This window comes from Elgaria multicarinata, chromosome 1 (assembly GCF_023053635.1).
Source record: "Elgaria multicarinata webbii isolate HBS135686 ecotype San Diego chromosome 1, rElgMul1.1.pri, whole genome shotgun sequence".
Lineage (NCBI taxonomy): Eukaryota > Metazoa > Chordata > Lepidosauria > Squamata > Anguidae > Elgaria > Elgaria multicarinata.
The window spans coordinates 107,305,324-107,326,526 of NC_086171.1; the positions used below are offsets into that span (position 1 = coordinate 107,305,324).

Here is a 21,203-nt window from a genome sequence, read left to right on the forward strand (position 1 = left end):
TTCTGTTTTTGCTTCTTTTAATTTTTGTTTTAACTGTTTTATTCTGTTTTTTATTTTCATTTTACCTTGTACACCGCTCCGAAATTTTTCAATGGGGAGCGGTATATAAATATTCTAAATAAATAATAAATAAATAAATAGCCTTCTTCTCCAGGAAGGCTGTATTAGTCCCTTTATTCCCTTAACCCTTACGTAGCCAAGAGCAGAGGCATAGGATTTTATAAAACAAAGAAATATTTATTAATTATAACAGTAAGATGTTCAACAGTAAATCAGTAATTTTTAAAGCTTCTATGTATGTATATCCTCTCATACACATAAATCCTAGTCGGAAGGCTGAGGTGGGGTCTGAGCCCCAGGGCATTAAACAGCTCCTTTGAGCCCACAATCTTCAGTGCCAATGGAAACAGCAGTCCCTGCTGCAGTTAAGAAAATACGTTAATTTTAAAAAGGGTTGGAGGGATAGGTACTTAGGGAACATCAAGAAAGGTATCTAGGAGCGCATTGGGACCTGGAGCTGGCTGCACATTTTTCTTTATATTGCCATAAGTAAAACAGCGAGAGCCTTCCCTTTTAATCCTGCTCGATCTCTCGACGGCTTTTGATACCATCGACCATGGTATCCTCCTGGATCAACTCCGTGATTAAATGATTAAAGCCGGGCATTTCAAGGAATATCTCTGAACCACCACCGCCCGTACCCCTGGTGCTCCTTGCCCATGTGCTGTGCAGGCTGGGAATGGCATGTGTTTCTGGCACATATATTCAGAATGTGATTTGATGGGTCCCACACCCATTAGGACGTACTGCCAGAGAGCAAAAGTTGAACCACTCCGTCAGATTAAAATGTGTGTAGTGTTCAGAAAGGGGACATGTATGACAAATTTCCCATCAACTTGCCAACGACACCATATTGTTGATATGCCTCTTGTTTGACTAGTTCTTTCCTGCTGTCCTTTACAATGACTACATCCTCACGATGAGGGCTGTTGAGCTTAACAAATTAAATACAACTGAGTTTGTAGAGCTCTTGTTTTTGTTCTGTGTTTCCTGTTCTAAAAATAACAAGAAAACGTTGTCTTTCATGTTCAGTTGTGTTTGCTTGCCATAAGTGCACCTGTGCTCATAATGCTTTATTATTATTCGTTTTGGACAACCTTAGTTATGGTGAGAAATCTCGGGCAAGCCTTCACTTGATATCTACGATGAGATATTCAGCCCCTTCATTCTGGAATAGGAGTCTGTATAGTGTGACAGTACAGCTTAACAGTTTAGTTTTGCACGAAAATGGAAAAAGTTGTATCAGTTTTGTAATGGTTTAACTGGCATGGCTTTCCTTAAAGACTAGTGAAGTTGTATTTCGTTAAAAGTGTGGAAAATCTCTAGCTGTCTTCACAAAACCACAATTCCCAAATCCTCTGCACGTGTGCACACGCGCACACACACAGAGAGACTATTAATCCAGTTTAAATCTGTAGTGTAGATCAGAATACAAATGCCCCTTCCCCTTCTCAGGAATAGTATTTACTGCTGGATAATCAGATTTTACATGTGTGTAATTTATGTAATATTAAAATTTATATACTGCCTTCTTTGCTAAAAAGCTATCAAGGTTGCATACAACAACTTAAAACAATAAAACCTAAAAACAAGAACATTAAAAACAGTAAAAACATTTAAAACTACATATTTTAAAGACTGTAATGAACCTGCAGATGCACATAATACATATCATCCTTATTAAAAGGATAAGTTCAGCTTTTCATTTATCTGGAGATACACAGACATTCTTCAACATCTCCAAATGCAGTAAATAGGGTTATTAATACACTATTGTTTTATTGTTTATTTTGCTGGGTGTTTTTTTTATTTAAAAAAACCTTTTATTATTTCTGTACCTGTCAAATCCCACCAGTATTTTGCATAAAGTAGAAAGGTGTTGTTACTAATGGGAAATTAAGAGGTCCTGTGAGTAACACTGGGGCAAATATGTTGGTGTGGATCACAGGTGTATGAAAAATGATCATTCCTGAAAAGCTTCTAGTTGCTTCAAACAAGGCTAGTGTTGGATACATTTGATATGGTTTGATTTGTAATAATCGCACACTTTTTTGTGGCTGCTACAATTTTGGGGGATTACAAGTGGCTATCATTGACATTACTACTAAGAAGTGGCAGTCCATTCCTCCCCTACCCCCTGCAGACATAGACTGGATGGGGCTTGAATGAGTACTCACCTTGATGATAATTTCTGCTAGAGCTTCATTCAACATGAACAAGCTCTCCCAATAGAGCACCAGCCTGAAGATGTGAATGGTACTGAATCAGAAATATCTGTTCTTGTATGCTAGTGTTTTACACTTTATTGTAATCATTTTTATTCAGGGATAGAAGAGATGGGGCCGTTGGTATGGTGGGTTACTAGATCATAGCATCATAGAATAGCAGAGCTGGAAGGGGCCTACAAGGCCATCGAGTCCAACCCCCTGCTCAATGTAGGAATCCACCCTAAAGCATCCCTGACAGATGGCTGTCCAGCTGCCTCTTGAAGGCCTCTAGTGTGGGAGAGCCCACAACCTCCCTAGGTAACTGATTCCATTATTGTACTGCTCTAACAGTCAGGAAGTTTTTCCTGATGTCCAGCTGGAATCTGGCTTCCTTTAACTTAAGCCCGTTATTCCGTGTCCTGCACTCTGGGAGGATTGAGAAGTGATCCTGGCCCTCCTCTGTGTGACAACCTTTTAAGTATTTGAAGAGTGCTATCATGTCTCCCCTCAATCTTCTCTTCTCCAGCCTAAACATGCCCAGTTCTTTCAGTCTCTCTTCATAGGGCTTTGTTTCCAGACCCCTGATCATCCTGGTTGCCCTCCTCTGAACACGCTCCAGCTTGTCTGTGTCCTTCTTAAATTGTGGAGCCCAGAACTGGACGCAATACTCTAGATGAGGCCTAACCAGGGCCGAATAGAGAGGAACCAGTACCTCAAATGATTTGGAAGCTATACTTCTATAAATGCAGCCCAAAATAGCATTTGCCTTTCTTGCAGCCGTATCGCACTGTTGGCTCATATTCAGCTTGTGATCCACAACAATTCCAAGATCCTTCTCGTTTGTAGTATTGCTGAGCCAAGTATCCCCCATCTTGTAACTGTGCATTTGGTTTCTATTTCCTAAATGCAGAACTTGGCATTTATCCCTATTAAATTTCATTCTGTTGTTTTCAGCCCAGCACTCCAGCCTATCAAGATTACTTTGAAGTTTGTTTCTGTCTTCCAGGGTATTAGCTATCCCACCCAATTTTGTGTCATCTGCAAATTGCAGATGGTTTTTTATTAGGCTAATAGACCTTTTCAACCTGTTTGTAACATAAGATCTTAATTATTTTCCCATAGAGTATTTATGAAGTAATATGATAGGTTGTCAAAAATCTGCAAATCCAGAATCATAACTTGTAGGGAAACATTTCTGTAATGGCCCTCTCAAACTATATTCAGCTTCTGATGAAATTGCAGACGAGTTGATGCTTTCATAATAAGATAATTGGTAAGAATCAATAAATACCTGTCATACTCAAGAGAAAATTTGATCTTATAATACCAGCAGGGTGGGATTTTTCATATGATTTAGATGTAAAAATTTGCGAACAGATGTCTTTAACTCAAGATTTAAAACTAATTTTGAGTTCTGATGGATCCCACTGGCAGCCAGTTAGATTTGCAAGATTTGTATTGCTCTGTCTAAAAGAAGCAGGAGAAAATCTGGGGACTATTGTTCTGCTGATGGGAGTGTAGTGGGGGTTTCAGTATTCATTGTGTGGGTAGCAGAACATACATACCACGTCCTGGCTCAACATCTGAGCTGCAGCCCCATAGATTTCTCCCTTAACCTAACTTTGGCCTCTAGTAATGTTGTGATTCTCATAGAGGCTTACTGGAATATAGTCTGAGAAACTTGGTGATGTATCGAACTTTTTCCAATGTGCTTCTTTGCAGCGCCATAGCCTCCATCTTGAGAGCCTGGCTAGATCAGTGCTCGGAAGACTTCCAAGAGCCACCCCATTACCTTTGCTTACAGAAACTCTTGGATTATCTGACACGGATCATGCCGGGCTCAGACCCAGAAAGAAGGGCACGACACCTGTTGGAACAATTTCAGAAGCAAGAACTGGTAAATGACAGTAAGTATGTTGTCTCCTATTGTCCCAGAATGTGAGAAAGAGCCTATTTTAAAAATCAAATGCTGCACAGCTTTGGACTGCTTTGACACTCATAATGCTCTGATGATAGAAGCAAAGAGGATTCTATACTTTGAACTGTGTGCTTGGTGAATCAATTATCTGTGCTTGCTCCATAGTAGGGTGAGAACCCAAGCATGCAACACCAAGTTATTTGCCTAGTGTTTTTCCCTGAAAATGATAAATGCTGGCATTTCTAAGGTCTCTGCTCTGCTCTGGAGACGTTGGCGTAACCAGAAGCTTAATTGCAACTTGCAAGTCTTCAAAGTCAATTCACAGTTGCTCCCTCCCTAATCAGATTTTTCGCTTCTAAAATAGCTCCCTGATGTTACTTTCCTGTGACCAAGCAGGCTTTTTTGGACTACAGCATTTGTGTCATGAAACGTCTTTCCTTAACTGCTGTCATGGCAAAGGAAGCATCTATGGCTGTTTTTTCCTCTCTGAGTGGTGTGCTGCTGACATCCAAGGACAAAGGAAAAATTTACGTTACCAGGTCAAAGTGCCACTGGAGCAATTGTGAACAGTAGTGACCCTGGAATGCTGTGTGCAGTGTCAGGCCTGGCAAATAGCCTCTGCTCCACCCTCTCCCGAGACAGAAGGTTTCCTGTGGGCATAATTAGCATAGCGAGAAGGCGATTGGAACTTATGCCATGAACGTAACAATTTCAGCGTCCAGCTTTCACAGAAAAACGGCAGGAAATGGAAGGAAGTGATTGTACAAGATAAGAAAAGAATACAATAAAAATCAGTACCTCGCACCCCTTAAACTTCACCTACTTGAATGTTCCAGACATTGTGACGGAATTATGCTGTTAATCAGACCTGGCGCCAAACTAACATACTTTTTTATTTTTTAAAGGCCGACTGCATCAAAACTAAACGGTTTTGCTCATCAGAAATTCCGGAGCCTCCAAGTGTTGCTAATTTGTGTCTAATTATGTTCTTCTCTGGATTTGGTTCCAGCAGATCAAACAAAGGAAGCCTAAATAATACTAAGATCTATAATTAGATCTTAACAGGGTGAGCAACGGTTCCCACAGAACCTCCTAGGTGCAGCAGAAAGGCCCAAGTGCAGGAATGAAAAGACTGAAGCATTTCTTAACTGAGTTGCAGGCTTTTCAGTGAGAACCACTAATCCAGATCTTGAATGCATAAAGGACGTTCATACAATAAAATAAGAACACAGGTAATTTGGCGAAAGATAGGCGCGGCTTCTCTTTGTTTCATATTTGATGGATCTGTTCATGTCACAACATATGCCAAGATCCAAATACCTGTGAAACTAGTTCTGTGAGCTGTGGGGTGGGTGGGTGCTTTCAACATATTTATTTTCCTTCAGTAGAAGCCCCCAACTCCTTGTCACATTGCATACTGCTTTTTCAAATTGAAGGGGAGCAGCTTGTGATATGGCGTGGCAGCCAGCTGTTCAAAAGTGGTGGCGGGGTGGGGGGTGGGTCCAATCCCTGTATATCAGCCCTAATTGTTTATTGGATCCTGGCTACTGACTACAACAGTCCAGATGGCTGGACCTTTTCACATTCTAGCTCTCAAACTGCGGGATTGGCGCCACAATTAAGACACACCCTACGCTGGCCTACCTGAAAAGGTTTACACAACTCTGAGACATAAGAGAAGCATAGAACAAATCGGGTTGAGAGTTTTGTTGAGGTCTGAAGCATAAAATATAAAACCAAAGGAAAGGGGTATGTTGTGTTTCCTAGGGGCATATTTCAAAGCTGCTGAGGGCAGTTCTGTCAGGAGAAGGGGACTGGAAGGGGGGAGGGATACATGTTCCTAGCCCACAGTAGAGGATTAGACTAAAAGGCTTTTTTTGCCCTTTAATTTGTCTTATTCTTGGCAACATTAGAGGGTCTATAGCAGTTCTCCTCTATGTACTATAAATGAAGAGGAAGTGAGAAAATAGAAATAGCAAAAAGGAAGCCAGTGAGAATTTGGTGTAGTGGTTAGTGTGTTAGAATCTGACTGGGAGTACTTATTTTGGTTTTGTCTATTAGTTTTATATCATGCCTCTTCCCCCCCCCCCCAAGGAGCAAGAGTGGTACCCCTATGAAGTAGATTAGGCTAAGAGAGGTTCAAATCTCTGCTCAGCCGTGAAAATCAGTGGGTGGCCCTGAGCAAGCCATTGTCTCTCAGCCGAACCTATTACCTCACAGGATTGTTGCAAGGATAAAACAGAATAACCCTTATGTATGTTGCACTGAGTTCCCTGGAGGAAGGGTGGGATTCCAATGTGATGAATAAATAATGTGCTTGATTCTTTTATAGTCAAATTCCTCTGGAATATAAAACATATGGCTTAAGAAGCAAAGGTTTACTAAAGCTCTTCTGTCGTTGAGAGGGTTTTTCAGCTTATCGAAAGAAAGTAGGTTTTCTTCTGACTCACAAACCAATTTTAGTGAGGCAACATGTTCTTGTGCAGGGATTACTATGCCTTCTGCCTACACCCACTATTTCCCCTCCAGAGGTTCAGGCTCCTTAAGAGCTCCTCCACCTCCTACATGAGATGGCCCTCACCAAGCATTTTGTAGTACACTCTGCCCACCATCTCTACATAGGCACATTGCCTCACTCAGCTGCCATGTCCTACCCCACTCATGCATTTTCAGCCAGGTGCATGGTGCAGCAAAAAGGTCAGAAAGTTGCAACTTGTCTATGGCCAGATGTACCTGCCAGTTTTTCTGGATATGTTACTATAGAACTAGCCAGGGTGGCGTGGTTTGGAAATGATTGCTGTTGTCCTTATGAGGGCGTACGAAAACAAATTTGCTGATCTTCACCCTGAAGACCCTTTCCTCTAGGTTGTAGGTCTAGCTGCTTCACATCAGCTTTGTCTGGTAGATATCCAGGCTCCCAGTATTACAAAACCAAGTAAACACTGTGAACTGAAGATCCTTTCTTTTAAACTCTGGTAGGAATACTTGCCTCATAAGCTGGAGGGTTCTAGCGACTTCCTCTGCATGTGTCTGGGCTTGCCAGGGAGCAGTAACACTTTGACTCTCTTAAGGATGTGTTCAGGAAGTCCTGCTGTGGCGGCAGCCCAGATTCCAAGCCACCTGCTTGTCTGGTCTCCCAGTCACACATGCACACACAGAGTCTTCTTTATCATGTAATGTTCCATTGGTTTCTCCATTGCACATGTAATCCACAGCCTCTTGCGATTCTTTTACTTGGCTGTACCTCTTTCTGAACACATCTTATTTCTGGAACGGTCATTTTCACGGCTGTTTCTAGGCATAATCCACTGGGAAGTTCTCCTGAGCATGCCCCATATAAATAGATACAAACAGTGCAAGAACACAGATTCTGTGCATTTCAGAAAGCATGTGCAGGAGATGCTCTTGATGGATGGTGTGCTTAATTCTTTAGCTTGCTTGTTCCACATAGGCTGGGGACGCTGAACCTCTTTCAGCCGGAAATGGAGCCCAATTCCATTTTAAAGAAACTCTTGGGAGTCTGCATTCCAGTGGTGGGTGGGGCAAAAAGTCAAAGGAGTGGGGCCAAAAATACTGGCATATTTTAACTGACTGCACTTACTTCCAGTCACTAAGCCTGAGGAGAAGCATCTCAGCCTTTTAGAATGGGGAAAAGTTGCACAAGAAATAAGAAACCACCAAACTATCAGTGGTTGGAGAAAGGGAGGAGCCAGAGAAAGGGGTGTGGCCTTATGGGGAGTCCCAGGGGGGCATAATTGGCCCCTGGGCCTGAGTTTTTGCATGCCTGAAAAAGCAGAGCTGTTTGTCTATTTCTTAGTGCTTGAGCGGGTCACTTCTTCACACAGCGCATATAGAATATATTGCCACAAGATGTAGTAATGGCCACCAATTTGGATGGCTTTGAAAAGGGGTTGGACAAATTCCTGGAGCAGAAGGCCATCCACGTCTACTGGTCTGATGACTATGTGCTAGCTCCACTACCAGAGGCAGTAAGCCTATATGCACTAGTTGCTGGGGAAACTGGGCAGGAGGGTGCTGTTGCACTTGTCTCCTGCTTGTGGGTTCCTGGTTGACAGCTGGTTGGCCGCTGTGTGAACAGAATGCTGGACTAGATGGACCCTTGGCCTGATGCAGCATGGCTCTTCTTATGTTCATTACAGGATGAAAGATAGAAGTCCCATTTGTTGTATGTTTCTTTCTTGTGGTTTCAGGATTCTGTCCTATCACTTTTAGAAAAGCTTTGTCTAGCAAAATAGACATTTTACAGGACATTAATAAGAGTAGAGCCTTCAGTCTACCTTCAATTAGTCACTCAGCTTGCCCCTGCCTTTCTCTTTCTCTTTTCACCTTTCAGTGACTTAAACCATAAGCTTACATTTTGTTCCAGTCTAGTTTTCTGCACAGCAGGGCCCCTGCTTCAATCGGGCCTCCCTGAAATAGGATCAGTAGGTGTATTGTGTCAGTTCTCACAATGTTATTATATCCTGCACAGGTGGGATTCATGACATCTTTGCTGTTGAGGAAAAAATGGAGATCAGTGGATCAGAAGAGTTCTCTTCTTTCCCAGAAGATCTTGTGGCAGAACAGCTAACGTACATGGATGCTGTAAGTATAGACTATGATTCTGAAATGTTTGTTTTGCTTGTTTGTTAAATTTATATTCTGCCTTTCTACCAAATTGTGCTCAAGGTGGCTAACAGCAAAATATAAAATAACGATCTAAATCTAAAAACAGCTAAAACTTCAATAAAATCTTTCAATAAAAGTAGAACCAATTAAAACACAGCCAATTGCAAGGTTTATAGTGGCCAGTTGCAAGATTTATAGTGGCCATAGCAGTCCTCTTTCAAGGCCAAAGGCCTGTCTTTCCCATCTGGTAGTCCCTTCTGTTGAGTCCTTTGGTTCATCAACTTAACTTCAAACACTGCTGTCATTTGCTTTGTTTTGCTTACCTCTTGGTAATGAGGACAAGACTAGGGGTGTGCACGGACCCCCCGCTCCGCCCCGTGGGCCGATCCGAAAATTTCGGATCGGCCCGCTCCGCACCGCGCCACTCTGCCCATAGTCCGCTCCTCTTCGCCACGGAGCTCCGGCTCCGAATCAGAGCTCCGCAGTGGAGGGGAGTGGCGCCAGGTAAGGCCCCCCTCCCTCCTCTTCCTTACCTGTGTCCGTCCGCGGTCCCTCGGCTTCTTCAATTGAGCCCACGGCTGAAGAAACCGAGGGACCGCGGACGGACGCAGGTAAGGGAGAGGAGGGAGGGGGGTTTACCGGGCCCTGCCGCTGTCGCTGCATGGGCGACAGCGACAGTGGCAGGGCCCGGCAAACCCCACTTACCTTTCTTGCGGAGTTCCAGATGGAGGCGAAGGATCCGCCTTCACCTCGATCCTCTTTGCAATGCTCCGCCGGCCCCCCAATCCTCTTCGCCTCCGCCTTAAGGGTAGGCGAAGCCCCCCGCTCCGCTCCTGCTTCTCCGGTTTGAGAAGAAGCGGAGCACATCCCTAGACAAGACCGAGTGTTCCTCTGGCTTACTAAGGTACAGGTAGAATTCTCCCTTACTGAAGCTGACAGGATGATGAAGTGGGTTGTTTAAGTACCTCACCACTTGCCTGGTATGTTGCTCAGTGAGTGATAAGGCGATGACATATTTTTCCCAGTTGACAGAGCTGAAATAAATTTGCCCCCAAATTCTCTTCAGAACTCTGTATGCCTTTTGTTGGTGAATATTCTCTGAACATCCAGCTATTATTTGGTGGTGGCTAGATTTATACTCAATATCCGCTTTTGACATCCAATGATTTTGCAGTAGCAGGTCAATATTTGACTGTATCTGTCAGTGGGAATGCATCTGGAATGTAGCAAGACTTGACAAAATATAGGTGAATTTCAGTGTCAATTTTTATTTTCGGCATTCAGATGTCAAATTTCTACCTGTAGAATTTTAACATCAAAATCCAACTTTCTGTGATTGTAAATGTGTTTAACTGCAGAATTTTGCACACAAAAAAATCATTTCATTTGAATGGTGAAGTAATTCAGTGGGTTCTTAGACACCTTTGTAACAGGATTTGTGTGTACTGGCCTTTTGATTTGTCTGTAATTAATCGTTGAATGTCCATCAGTGCCACGTCGAGGCATCCATTATGTGCATCTTGCATGGTATTAACAGACATAACTTGTTACTAGGTGCCTTTCTACACATTGGAAGCAAACATATAGGCAAACCAAGCTATAGAGGTTGTTGTCTACTTTTGTTTCCATCTGTTCAGCAGTCCAGTTTCTATGATGCCTCTGCCTTTGGAGCTAAAGCAACAGGCATAACAATGGTTTATCAGTTCAGACATCATGCCAAACCACAGGGATCACAAACCACGTGTGGCAAACCCAGTTCAAACAATGAGTTTCTGATTTCGGTTTTGCAACTAATTGTAAACTCTGGCCTGTCGATTCATACATTGCGTAAACCATAATTAAGCTTACTTAGTCATGGTTTGGCACGATGCCCAAATTGGGCCAATAACCTTTTATCCCCAAACAGCTTCAAGTTAAACTTTTCCCAAGAGTAATTGTCTTTACAATTAGTACAGAGCAGGCAGAACTCATTCATTCATTATTCATGGATAAAACCTCTTTGTGTCTCTGAAGATAAGGCAGTACACCTGCTCAAAGCCATGTCGATTATGATGATTGCAATGGTCACATTTTAGAGGTACCGTAACAACTGTGACATACAAATTGGATTTGGATTGAAGAATCAAAATATCCTGTCCATTGTATTGCCAAAATGGGCAGCTGGGCAAAAAAACCCCCTGGGAATCGGATATTGTCAGTGCTGCTATGGGTAGAATTTATAGCTCTTTTTTGTGTCTTGGTCTTGAACAGGAAAGAGATGTTATGTTGCTTCCTTTTGTTCTTGTGTACTGTTTTAGGTAATGTCTGAGTTCTCAGTAGATGATCAAACTTCAGTCATGCGTGGCCAGCTGAAACCATTAAAACATTTATGAAATCAGACTGGATATTTATGAAAGCAGACTGCAAGAAGTCTGGTCTGCTAATACAGGTTCTAAATATTTAGCTGATTCCATATAAAAACAATTCGGTCATCCTTCTCTCAGCACTGATGAATGGAATTAAAATGATAAATGGGATTCCAGCTGTTGAATTGCTATTTAATTGATGATATGAAATATCAGAAAGGTCCCAGCTTGGTTATTAGATTCCAGGTTGGCTTTGTAGAGTGTTGTAAAAAATATCTATTTCCCAGCCACGGAGTAAAATAACTCAGAAACCCACCCACCCCACCCCCCAAAAAACACCAATGGTAGTAGACCAAACTTGTGTTTGGCATACCAGTTCCCACTGCAACGAAAGGACTGTCAACATTCTGAGGGAAGAGCTACACCATAATCGTAAAAATGGATAGTAAATAAATGAAGCACAGATTTGTTTCTGGACACAGGCATGTCGTAAGTACTGTTTGTGCTCCCCAGGTCCTGTTTTTCCTCAAATGTCACTCTACAGCAGTAATTCCCAAGGAGAGTGCTGTGAGAGAGCTGCAGATAGTGTGCCATGAGGAGTAAAGACTCTGATGAGCCCAGTTACTGACCAGCCAAAGAGACTGCCTGCTGTCTCTTCACATGATTAATTGGGCTGGCCTTATTCCCTTCCAAACAGACTCTGCTAGGGGTGGGTAACTCTGCTGCAATCACTCCCTAAGAAGAGGCATGGCAGGTTTCAGGGGAGGCTGCCTGTTGCATCTCTACCTGAGTCATTCTTGTGGGCTCACCTCCTTACAATTAGGAGATGCACCCAGATTTAGTGGCTTATGCTGAAATGTGAAGTGTGGGCAATTTTCTTTTTATCTTGACCGTTCCAAAAGTTCCGAAGGTAGAAAACGAGCCTCGTGTGGCGCGGAGAGGTAAAGCAGCAGTATCTGCAGCTGAAACTCTCCCCACGGCCTGAGTTCGATCCCAGCAGAAGCTGGTTTCAGGCAGCCGGCTCGGGTCGACTCAGCCTTCCATCCTCCCGAGGTCGGTAAAATGAGTACCCAGTGAGCTGGAGGAAAGGTAATAACGGCCGGGGAAGGCAACGGCAAACCACCCTGCTATAAGGCCTGCCAAGAAAACGTCAGCGAAAGCTGGCGTCCCTCCAAGAGTCAGTAATGACTCAGTGCTTGCACGAGAGGTTCCTTTCGTTTCCTTCCTTCCAAAAGTAAACGTTTTTGGATGTTGGAGGGAAAGTGAGCTTCAGTTGTCAGTTTTTGGAAAGCCTGCTGCACAGTTGCACATTTCAAGACTGTAGTCCTAAAAGGAGTTAAGAAGACTCATCCTGCATTGATGTCTTATGTGTTCTAGAAACTCTTTAAAAGGGTGGTGCCCCATCACTGTTTGGGCTGCATCTGGTCCCGGAGGGATAAGAAAGAAAACAAACACTTGGCACCCACGATCAGAGCCACCATTGCACAGTTCAACGCAGTGACCAAATGTGTCATCAGAACGATCTTGAACGGCAAAGAGCTGAAAACACAGCAGCGAGCCAAGATCATAGAGAAGTGGATCAATATTGCACATGTAAATACCCATTTTGTTCTGTACGTCTCCCTGGTCTTTCCAAGGGGAGGAAATAGAGTGTGTGTGTGTGTGTGTGTGTGTGTGTGTGTGTGTTCAGTATAGGGTGCATAAGTTGCCTGACAAAAATGGAGATATGTTAAGTAATATATGGTGCTGTACTATGCATGTTTAGGCAGAAAAAAAACTTCTACAACTTCCAGCATGCCCAAAAGTACAATATAATAATTTTAAAAATTCTGAAAAATGACTAAAATACACATGTATTTTGTCAGGCAACAGTTGGTATGGTTGGGGCATTTTTAATTTTTTGTTTCTCAGGAGCCATAATTCTTTTAACCTAATTCTTTGAGTGTTGGAAATACACTGCATTTGCACTCGTCAACCAATTTTGCTTTGGGGGCGATTCCTTTCCTTTCCATGCCCAGGAGCTTCTGTGTGAAGAGTGCTGTATGACCTGAAAGCTTCCAGGGGAGTCACCAATGTCAATATATTTTTGAGGAGATAATACTTCGTTCTCTTTAGCTTGGCTAGAGAGGCCCACCATCACTAGCATTTTAACTAGGAAAACTGAAAACTGTAAAACTGAGTCAACAGCATCGCTACGAAAATAAAAATTAAAAGAAAGTTAAAAGTGAAGAAAACAAGAATAATGTGCCAAAACCTATATAACGTATTTTCAGAGACTGGGAACAGTTTTTTTGTTTTATTTTTTGTTTAAGTGCTCAATATTTGTTCAGGTGTTTTTCTAGGAGTAAGAATTTATAGCAGCTGCAGTACCTCTCAAACAGGAAATCACCCATCGGTTTGTAACAGTGATATTTAACCCTCTTCTGTTTCTTAATCACTCCCTTTGCAGGAATGTAGGATCCTAAAGAATTTTTCTTCTTTGAGGGCCATTGTTTCAGCACTACAGTCGAACTCCATCTATCGGTTAAAGAAGACTTGGACATCCGTCGCAAAGTAAGACTTTCTCCCACATTCCTTTAAATGGAAATAATAAGCCCCTTCACAGTTGCTGGTCTTGCTGATCCAGTGAGTGCCTTTGAGCCAAAACAGACATTATTCTAAATCCTTTCCTATCAGCTGCATCTCCCCCCATTTTTACTGTAGACTAGGTGCAGGACCTCCAATCTGGATCTTAAAAGCCTCTCTACCCACACTGTAGTGCCCTGAGCTGGATTACGCCCCCTGTGCCTTCTCTAAACTAAACATGGAAAAAAGATGGAGCTGCTAAATATGGATTTAAAGCAACGTCTGTTTGGGCCCTGTGTTATTCTGGGTCTGGGATCATGGAAATCCGTGAATAAGAAACATCAATGTTACTGGATCTAGTCTGGCCTATTAGGACAATGACTCTTTCTCAATAAGTGTGATTATCCCCCCTGCAAGTTCCCTCATTTGGCCAGAGTTTGGAATGGGGTCATACACACTGCAGCTCCACCAGAGACTGAGGAAGCAAATAGACATGGCATAAAACCTGCATGTTTCCCCCTGCAGGGCAAATAGCAGCTTTGTGAGTAGGGTAGAGTATTTGCATCAGGAAAAGTTCACAGAGAATAAGATTAACTCACACTCTCATCCAATGGCAGTGTCAAAATCAGATTCCTCCCCCAGCCCTAGTGAGTGCTTAAAATAGGAGACTTGATTAGGGATCTCCCATGTCACATCCTGCTGAGTGGGGCTTTTCTACATGAAGCTATTAGCCCGTTGCATCTACTTTCAGTTTCATCACAGAATTGAGATTCGAGCACTACATGAGGAGCATTTCCTTTCCTGCTTTTCCTCTTTATAACTCTAGGTGGCAGTGTCGTACAGTGGATAGCACAAATACACAATGAGAAAGTGTAGTTTTTTATCTTCAGAAATAATACTCCACTTTCCCTGCTCTAAAAAAAACTCACCAAAAGTCTGTCTACAAACAGAAGTGAAAGTGGAGGGTTGCATCGTTCTGTAAAGAACCGCGAGCGGAGAAATAAATGCCTTGGGCTCATGTTCTGACAAAAAGATAGCAACACCTCAATCTAATCACAACCAGTCAAACAAATTAGTGCAGAAATTGTGGCTATTGCATGCTGTCTAGGTATGTGTGAGGCAGGAGGCAGGAGTCATGCGACACACTGGCGTGGACATTATTGAGAAAGGTAGTCATCGTGAGGTCCTGGAAGCCAAATTTAGATGGCTATGGAAGGAACTGAAGTCCAAGATGTCCAAGATAGTATTTTCAGGGCTCGTGTCCTGACAGGAAAACAGTAACAGCACAATCTAATCACAAACAGCCAAGTAAATTAGTTTTTGGTTTGTTTTAATATGTCCGAGAATCTCAAATTCATTCCATTTTTCCTCTGTGCAGGGATAAAATGTTGATGTTTGAAGAACTGTCAGAAATTTTCTCAGATCACGATAACTATTTGACAAGCCGGGAGCTGCTCATGAAGGTAAACTTCACTTCTGGGTCAACAACTGCGGAATGGACAAATGGAGAACCAATACGGTAGTTTTTAAAGTCTGCGAAGACTGCGCTCAGCTTTTTCTCAAAATGGCCTTTGGCATACTGGTGTCAACTGATGAGGACTATGAAACTCGTTATAGAACTACACAGTGATGCCCGAATATCTGCATGTGATATTGGGTGCCCGAATATCTACATATTGGGTGCCCGAATATCTGTATGTGATCCTATCTGTCTGTCTGTCTGTCTGTCTGTCTATCTATCTATCTATCTATCTATCTATCTATCTATCTATCTAATCCACCAGGACCTTTTCTTCTGTTTGAACATTTCTGTTATTAGATCAGACAAATGCTAGCAATTCATAGGTGGAAAGGTGAAATACGGACAGCTGTCGTTTTGGCACTCAACTAAAACAACAACCACAAATTCAAAATATATCAAAGTTGCATATGTTAGTAGCAGCACCAAAACTAGCAACTGCCTAGTTAAAATAATTTAGTGGCATACTTGGGAAGGAACTGGGCCCCTGGTCAGCAGCTTGCTTTGCCAGATAGCCATCCTGAGAAATTGGGATGGGGTTTAGTGGGCCATGATATTCAGCCCAATGTGACCCGGTAATTCCTTTTGCCACCCTCTTCACTTCTGACTTAGAAACTGGGGCACTTCTAAGGGACCAAATTTGGCCTAGGGATCAACCATGAAAAGATATACCAACAATTAAAAGAAAGTCAACAGGGATATATATGGGTGTGTGTGAATCTGGTGTTTTACACAGAGTGTCATATGTATGTCATATACCTAGACAGCAGGGACTTCTTCCCTGCTGGTAGAAGTCATAGATTACACTTGGTTAAATTAGCTCCTCATTCTAGGGGAACAAGATACATAGATAATACCTTCAGGGCAAACCCTCAGCTGCTGCGAAAGGCAAGGGTCTTGGGGCAGGAGAGCATCATATTAGGGAAAGGGGAAACGATTCCGTAGAAGAGACCACTCTCTCAGCTGATGCATTTACGTATATTCTCTCATGCTGAAGATATACCACTGGGGGTGAGAGGTGTTGGAGTCTTCATAGGAGAGAGAGAAGTTTGTTATAGGTATGTTGACCACATGGTGACTTTCCTGCCTTGGGAAGAGAACCCATGGTTTGTAGTTGGGTTGTGAACTCTGGGTTGTTTGTGGTTAACAACCCATAGTTAAGCCATAATGCAAGGTTCACATGTAACAACAACCCATGATTCAACAACCCATACTCAATGCATATTCTGGTTTATTGCTAACATGTGAACCAGGTCACTGTGTATAGAAATACCAGGTCCAAAAAAGTAATACATACTTGGAACCTACTGTTGCCCCCCGCCCTGACCAAAGCTCTGATCATGATTTTGAAGCTATTTAGAAAAATCAGGAAGACAGCCCAAAGAGAAAATGTTGTAAAAATGGATGCCTTCAGTTACATTAATTATGCTCACATTGTCAATGTACAGTTCATGACAAAGGCACCACATTTCTAGATAGGGTAAATGATTGTGCTTTAAGAGCTGCAAACGAGCCACGGAGGCAGTGGGAATTTAAGATGAAAAAGGTGTGGAAGGAGACCAGGGAGACTGCAGGGAAGATAAATGAATTCTTTGTATCAGTCTTCATTGTGGAGGATGTTGGGAAAGACCCACATCTGAACCATTGTTTTCAATGAGAGCATCTGAGAAGCTTTGTCAAATTGCTGACCCCCTGCAATTGCAGATAAAAGCAGCCTAGGGAACAATGGCAGTAGGTTAATCAGCCTGTGCTAGAGGATCAAAAAGTGTTGTGAAATATGGCTCCCATTCATAAAGTTATTGGGAAAGTGGTCTCTAAGGCCTGAGCTGCAGGAATGTAAAAACAACCCTTTTCATTTCCTGACTGTCTCTTTGTTAGTCAGCAAACCAAAGCTATTAGTCATCGTATCCCAATGCAAGTATATAAGGAAAAAACCCCGAGTGTTACATAACAGAGGGGGAAATGTTCATTAATAACACATATTTTAGGGACAAGATGTTTATGAGGGGAGAAAGCTCATTAATTATCAGGAAGTGAGAAGGTTGTGGTCCAGATGTGTTTGATTTGGAGAAGACTGGAGATTGGCTGCACCCTTGAAATGGACCAGAAAGTTTTTGCAAGCAAACTTTGGTTGTGGCATTTTGGAACAGCTGTTCTTCACTATGCCAGGAAACACAGAAGCTTGAACCTTTTCTTTCTATTTTCTTTTAGTATTAAAATGAACCAAATGTTTTCTGGACTTGAGAGGAGGGTGTACGGTTTGCACTTGGTACGGGACATGTTTGCAACCCTGTTCAAGTAGCCTTTTCCATTTCTTGCCCTTTTATTCACACCACAGGAAGGAACATCTAAATTTGCAAATTTGGACAGCAGTGTGAAAGAGAACCAAAAGAGAACTCAGAGGCGGCTTCAACTGCAGAAAGACATGGTCAGTATTCCGGTTCCGCTCCTTTCATGTAAAAAAAGAAAGAAACGAAAGCATGAAGATTTATTTTTCCAGTTCTCCAGGTGCTTTTAGATGATTCTTTGATGGTTTCCCCTTCATGCATTACTTTTCCCCTTCTAAAGAAGGGTGGGGTTTCTTGCATTAGTTTTATGTAAAGCATCCTAAATACAATGTGGGAGGAGACTCATGATTGTAATGATCTTGAACTAATTTAATAATCACTTTCTTTCTTTCTTCCTCTGTGGAAGTCAGAGGCCAAATTCCCACAAGCTGAAACTGCCGTGGGTCTATCTCTTATAGCAGGGTTGGGGAAACTCCGGTCCAATTGGAGATAAGAGGATATTTAAAGGCTTCTTTTGCAGTTATCTCCAATTGGAGATAAGAGGGTATTCAAAGGAAATTACACTTTAAATACCCTGCTTAGCATTGCACTGTTGTTTTTACAGGCATGGGCGTTATTGCACTGGGGCTTCAATCTGAGCAGAATTGCTTAGAATTGAACTGTGTTTTGTATACTTGGTGGGAAAATGTCCCAAGGAGTAAGCATTACATCTGGTCCTGCCCCTTTTGCTTTCCTTTGTCCTTGGTCCTGCCCCATGACCTTAGCCCCACCCAGTGCTGGAAGGCAACTCCCAAGACCCTTCTGAAATTGGAATTTGGCCCATGGGCCGAGAAAAGTTCGACACCCCTGCCTCCGCAAGTTTCATTGGGAGAAAGCAGGCTGAGCCAAGGAGGGCTTTGACTCTGGCCCTGGAGATAATAGGCAGCCATTGAAACTGGGCTAATCTGATGGACCTGTTTGCACTCCTATCCTGTGCAGGGCGTAATGCAGGGCACTGTTCCTTACCTTGGTACTTTTCTGACTGACTTGACAATGCTCGACACGGCTCTTCAGGACTATGTGGAGGTAGGTTTGGGCAACAAACCCAGGAATTTGGCTACTGGCTGCGAACAATGACATTCCTAATGGCTATTCAGCTTTCCGTTATATTTTTCTTTTGCATCTCCTTGACCTTTTGGGCCGCCAGGGCTGCATGTGATGCTGGGTCAGGGGCCTAACATACACACATGTGAATAGTATATCACACACACACACACACACACACACTCCTCAGCGACCTGAGATCCTAGCAGCAGCAAGGAAAGAGCAATCTATTATAAGATTACTGGGGGAGGGGGATTTGGTGCTGGTTGGGGGGTGGGGGCAAAGCTCCCTTAGAGGCTGCAGTTAAGGTCTTGGGGCGTGCAAGTGCCCTCCAGATGTAAGGTTTAGAAGCATACTCCTAGAAATCCAGTTTTGAAAGATTTGGCATTTTGCTGTCTCGGTTAAAATGGTATAATTGTTAAATTGCAGTTCTATAGACGCATGGATTTTGAAAATTGGCCTTATATTCTTTGTGTCTTCCAGGGAGGGCTAATAAACTTTGAGAAGAGAAGGCGGGTAAGCTTGCTTTTGCTTTCCACCGTTCACTGGCATTTTAATGATCCACAACTTCTAATCTGGGGATTTAATTTCTTGGCTTCAGAGGGAGGCAGGAGATGACGCAACTGGCTGTATTCTAAATCTGCCTTCCTCCTGGAATTGTGAGGCAGCAGGGCCTCCGGGGGCATAAGCTGCAGCTGGGGAAAGCACACGGCCTCTCCTAACTCAAACTCGTTGTGGGCAATTGTGTGCTTCTCCCCTGGCCCCATGTGCTTTGATGCGCCATGCAAAGAAATGTCTCCATCTGTGGGTGGTTGATATCAAGGCTAGTGCAATGTAAGGAAGCTTTCGGTGAAGTTATTTGGGACATGCCTTACACATAGCAGTTTAGGGTTGGGAGGAGGGAGTTCCAATACTAAACATGGACTTTACATCAGCCTTCCCCTGTCTGGTGCCCTCCAGATGTGCTGGATTGCAGATCCTACATTATTGTTGTTGTTGTTTATTTAAAAGAGGCATGTCTTTTAACTCAACACATTTGGGGTGGTCTGGGTGGCCATCCCAAAATTAGTCATCTCCACAATGTCTTGCTCCTGTCCTCATGCAGTAGCTTTGAAATGCAACAGGAGGCTGAGCGCAAGCAGAGGCACCAGCTCGGATCCGGTGAGCATGTGGCTTTTCTGTGCCTGCTTGGGTGACTGGAGCTCCATCGGCCCAGCAGGCACTGAGACGAACCTTGGCACCTCCACCAGCAAGGGGCAGCAAAGGCATCCCCTGCATTGTCTGCCTCCACTGGGCGGGTGGAGTTCCAACCACCCCACAAATCAGAGACAAGCTTCCATGCCTCTGCCATCCCTCTCCAGCTTGGAACCAGAGCGGGAAAGCAGAAGTTTGTTTCAGCTCTCTGACTTGCATACAGCAGACACAGAACTAAAGCAACCCATAGGCCTCTTCTGCCCATGTTTGGAGGGAGCAGGGATCACCCCCCTGTAGCTGCGGTATTGGGGGGAAGCCTTAGGCTCATATTACTCTCTAGAGCCTGGCTATCATCTTGCCATGGCAAGGAGGGCGAGTGAGATTCATGAACCCTGTATATACCACCTTTCGGAAGAGCTTCCAGAGCCAGGAGTGCCCCTCGGGTCCATTAGTTCAGTTGAAACGATAGGTTTTTGGTGCCTTTCCAAACTGGGTTGTAGACTACTGCAGGTGAAGCTGCCACACAGCCTTCAGCACCTCTAATTGTCCTGCATCTTTCTGCCGCTCTGCTCTGTGAACAAGTCTGTATTTGGCTTCGTTTCCTCATTAGGATTACCATTCTGTTATTTACTTTCTCAGGAGTTTGAAGTAATCGCTCAGATTAAGCTCTTGCAATCTTCCTGTAATAGCTATTGCATGACTTCAGAAAGAAAATTTATCCAGTGGTTCAGGAAGCAGCGGCATTTAACGGAGGAGGAGAGGTGAGATGAAGCTTTTTCTATACAATTAACGGAAGATGTTTTTTTCAGAATCTCTCTCTCCCTCCATCTGACATAATGGAACAGAAGTATCTTGAAAGTATATGGCAATAGATCATTTTTTGAAATGTGTGGATATAGGGTTGGATCAAGGATCTGCATTCTGTGAGAGAAAGGACTCAACTTGTGGACCCTACCCTCCTTCAACAGGGTCTCTTGACTCTCTGTGTAGCATTTTCAGGGGGCTGGAGGGGCTGCCGTGGAGAGGAGGGGACACAGAAGACCACTTCCACCAGCGCAACTGATACAGCGTAAATCCCGATCCAGCCATTGTGCTTGCCTTGCTCTTCTAGGTGTGTCTTTGAAGAGAGGGGCGTACAGATACACTCCCCACTTCACCAAGTATGCCTGCAGATGGAGCACTAACAATCAGAGGATATTGTGTGGCAATTCCGTCTTCTTTTCCTTAATGGATTTTCTCCCATTAAAAAAACGGGTGGAAAAAACCAGGAAGGCTACAAGTGGAAGATGACATTGTTTGGACATTGACCCATAAAGTTCTGTGACTGAGGCAGGGTGATGGCCCAATAAAAGCCTCTTCTGGTAGCACCCCAAGTGATGAGCAGTTCCGATACTA

The 21,203-nt window shown here is 43.3% G+C and overlaps 1 protein-coding gene across 1 annotated transcript in view; it reads left to right on the top strand.

The window, feature by feature from the left end:
- The window catches only part of RGL1 (ral guanine nucleotide dissociation stimulator like 1), a 106,055-nt gene that overhangs the window by 73,111 nt on the left and 11,741 nt on the right, over positions 1-21,203 (top strand). Inside the window, exons 5-13 of the mRNA XM_063134652.1 lie at positions 3,990-4,174; positions 8,678-8,790; positions 12,537-12,752; positions 13,609-13,712; positions 15,103-15,187; positions 17,582-17,671; positions 18,510-18,596; positions 19,098-19,130; positions 20,448-20,569. Of these exons, the coding sequence (XP_062990722.1) occupies positions 3,990-4,174; positions 8,678-8,790; positions 12,537-12,752; positions 13,609-13,712; positions 15,103-15,187; positions 17,582-17,671; positions 18,510-18,596; positions 19,098-19,130; positions 20,448-20,569 (1,035 nt within the window). The remainder of the gene's footprint in view (positions 1-3,989; positions 4,175-8,677; positions 8,791-12,536; positions 12,753-13,608; positions 13,713-15,102; positions 15,188-17,581; positions 17,672-18,509; positions 18,597-19,097; positions 19,131-20,447; positions 20,570-21,203) is intronic.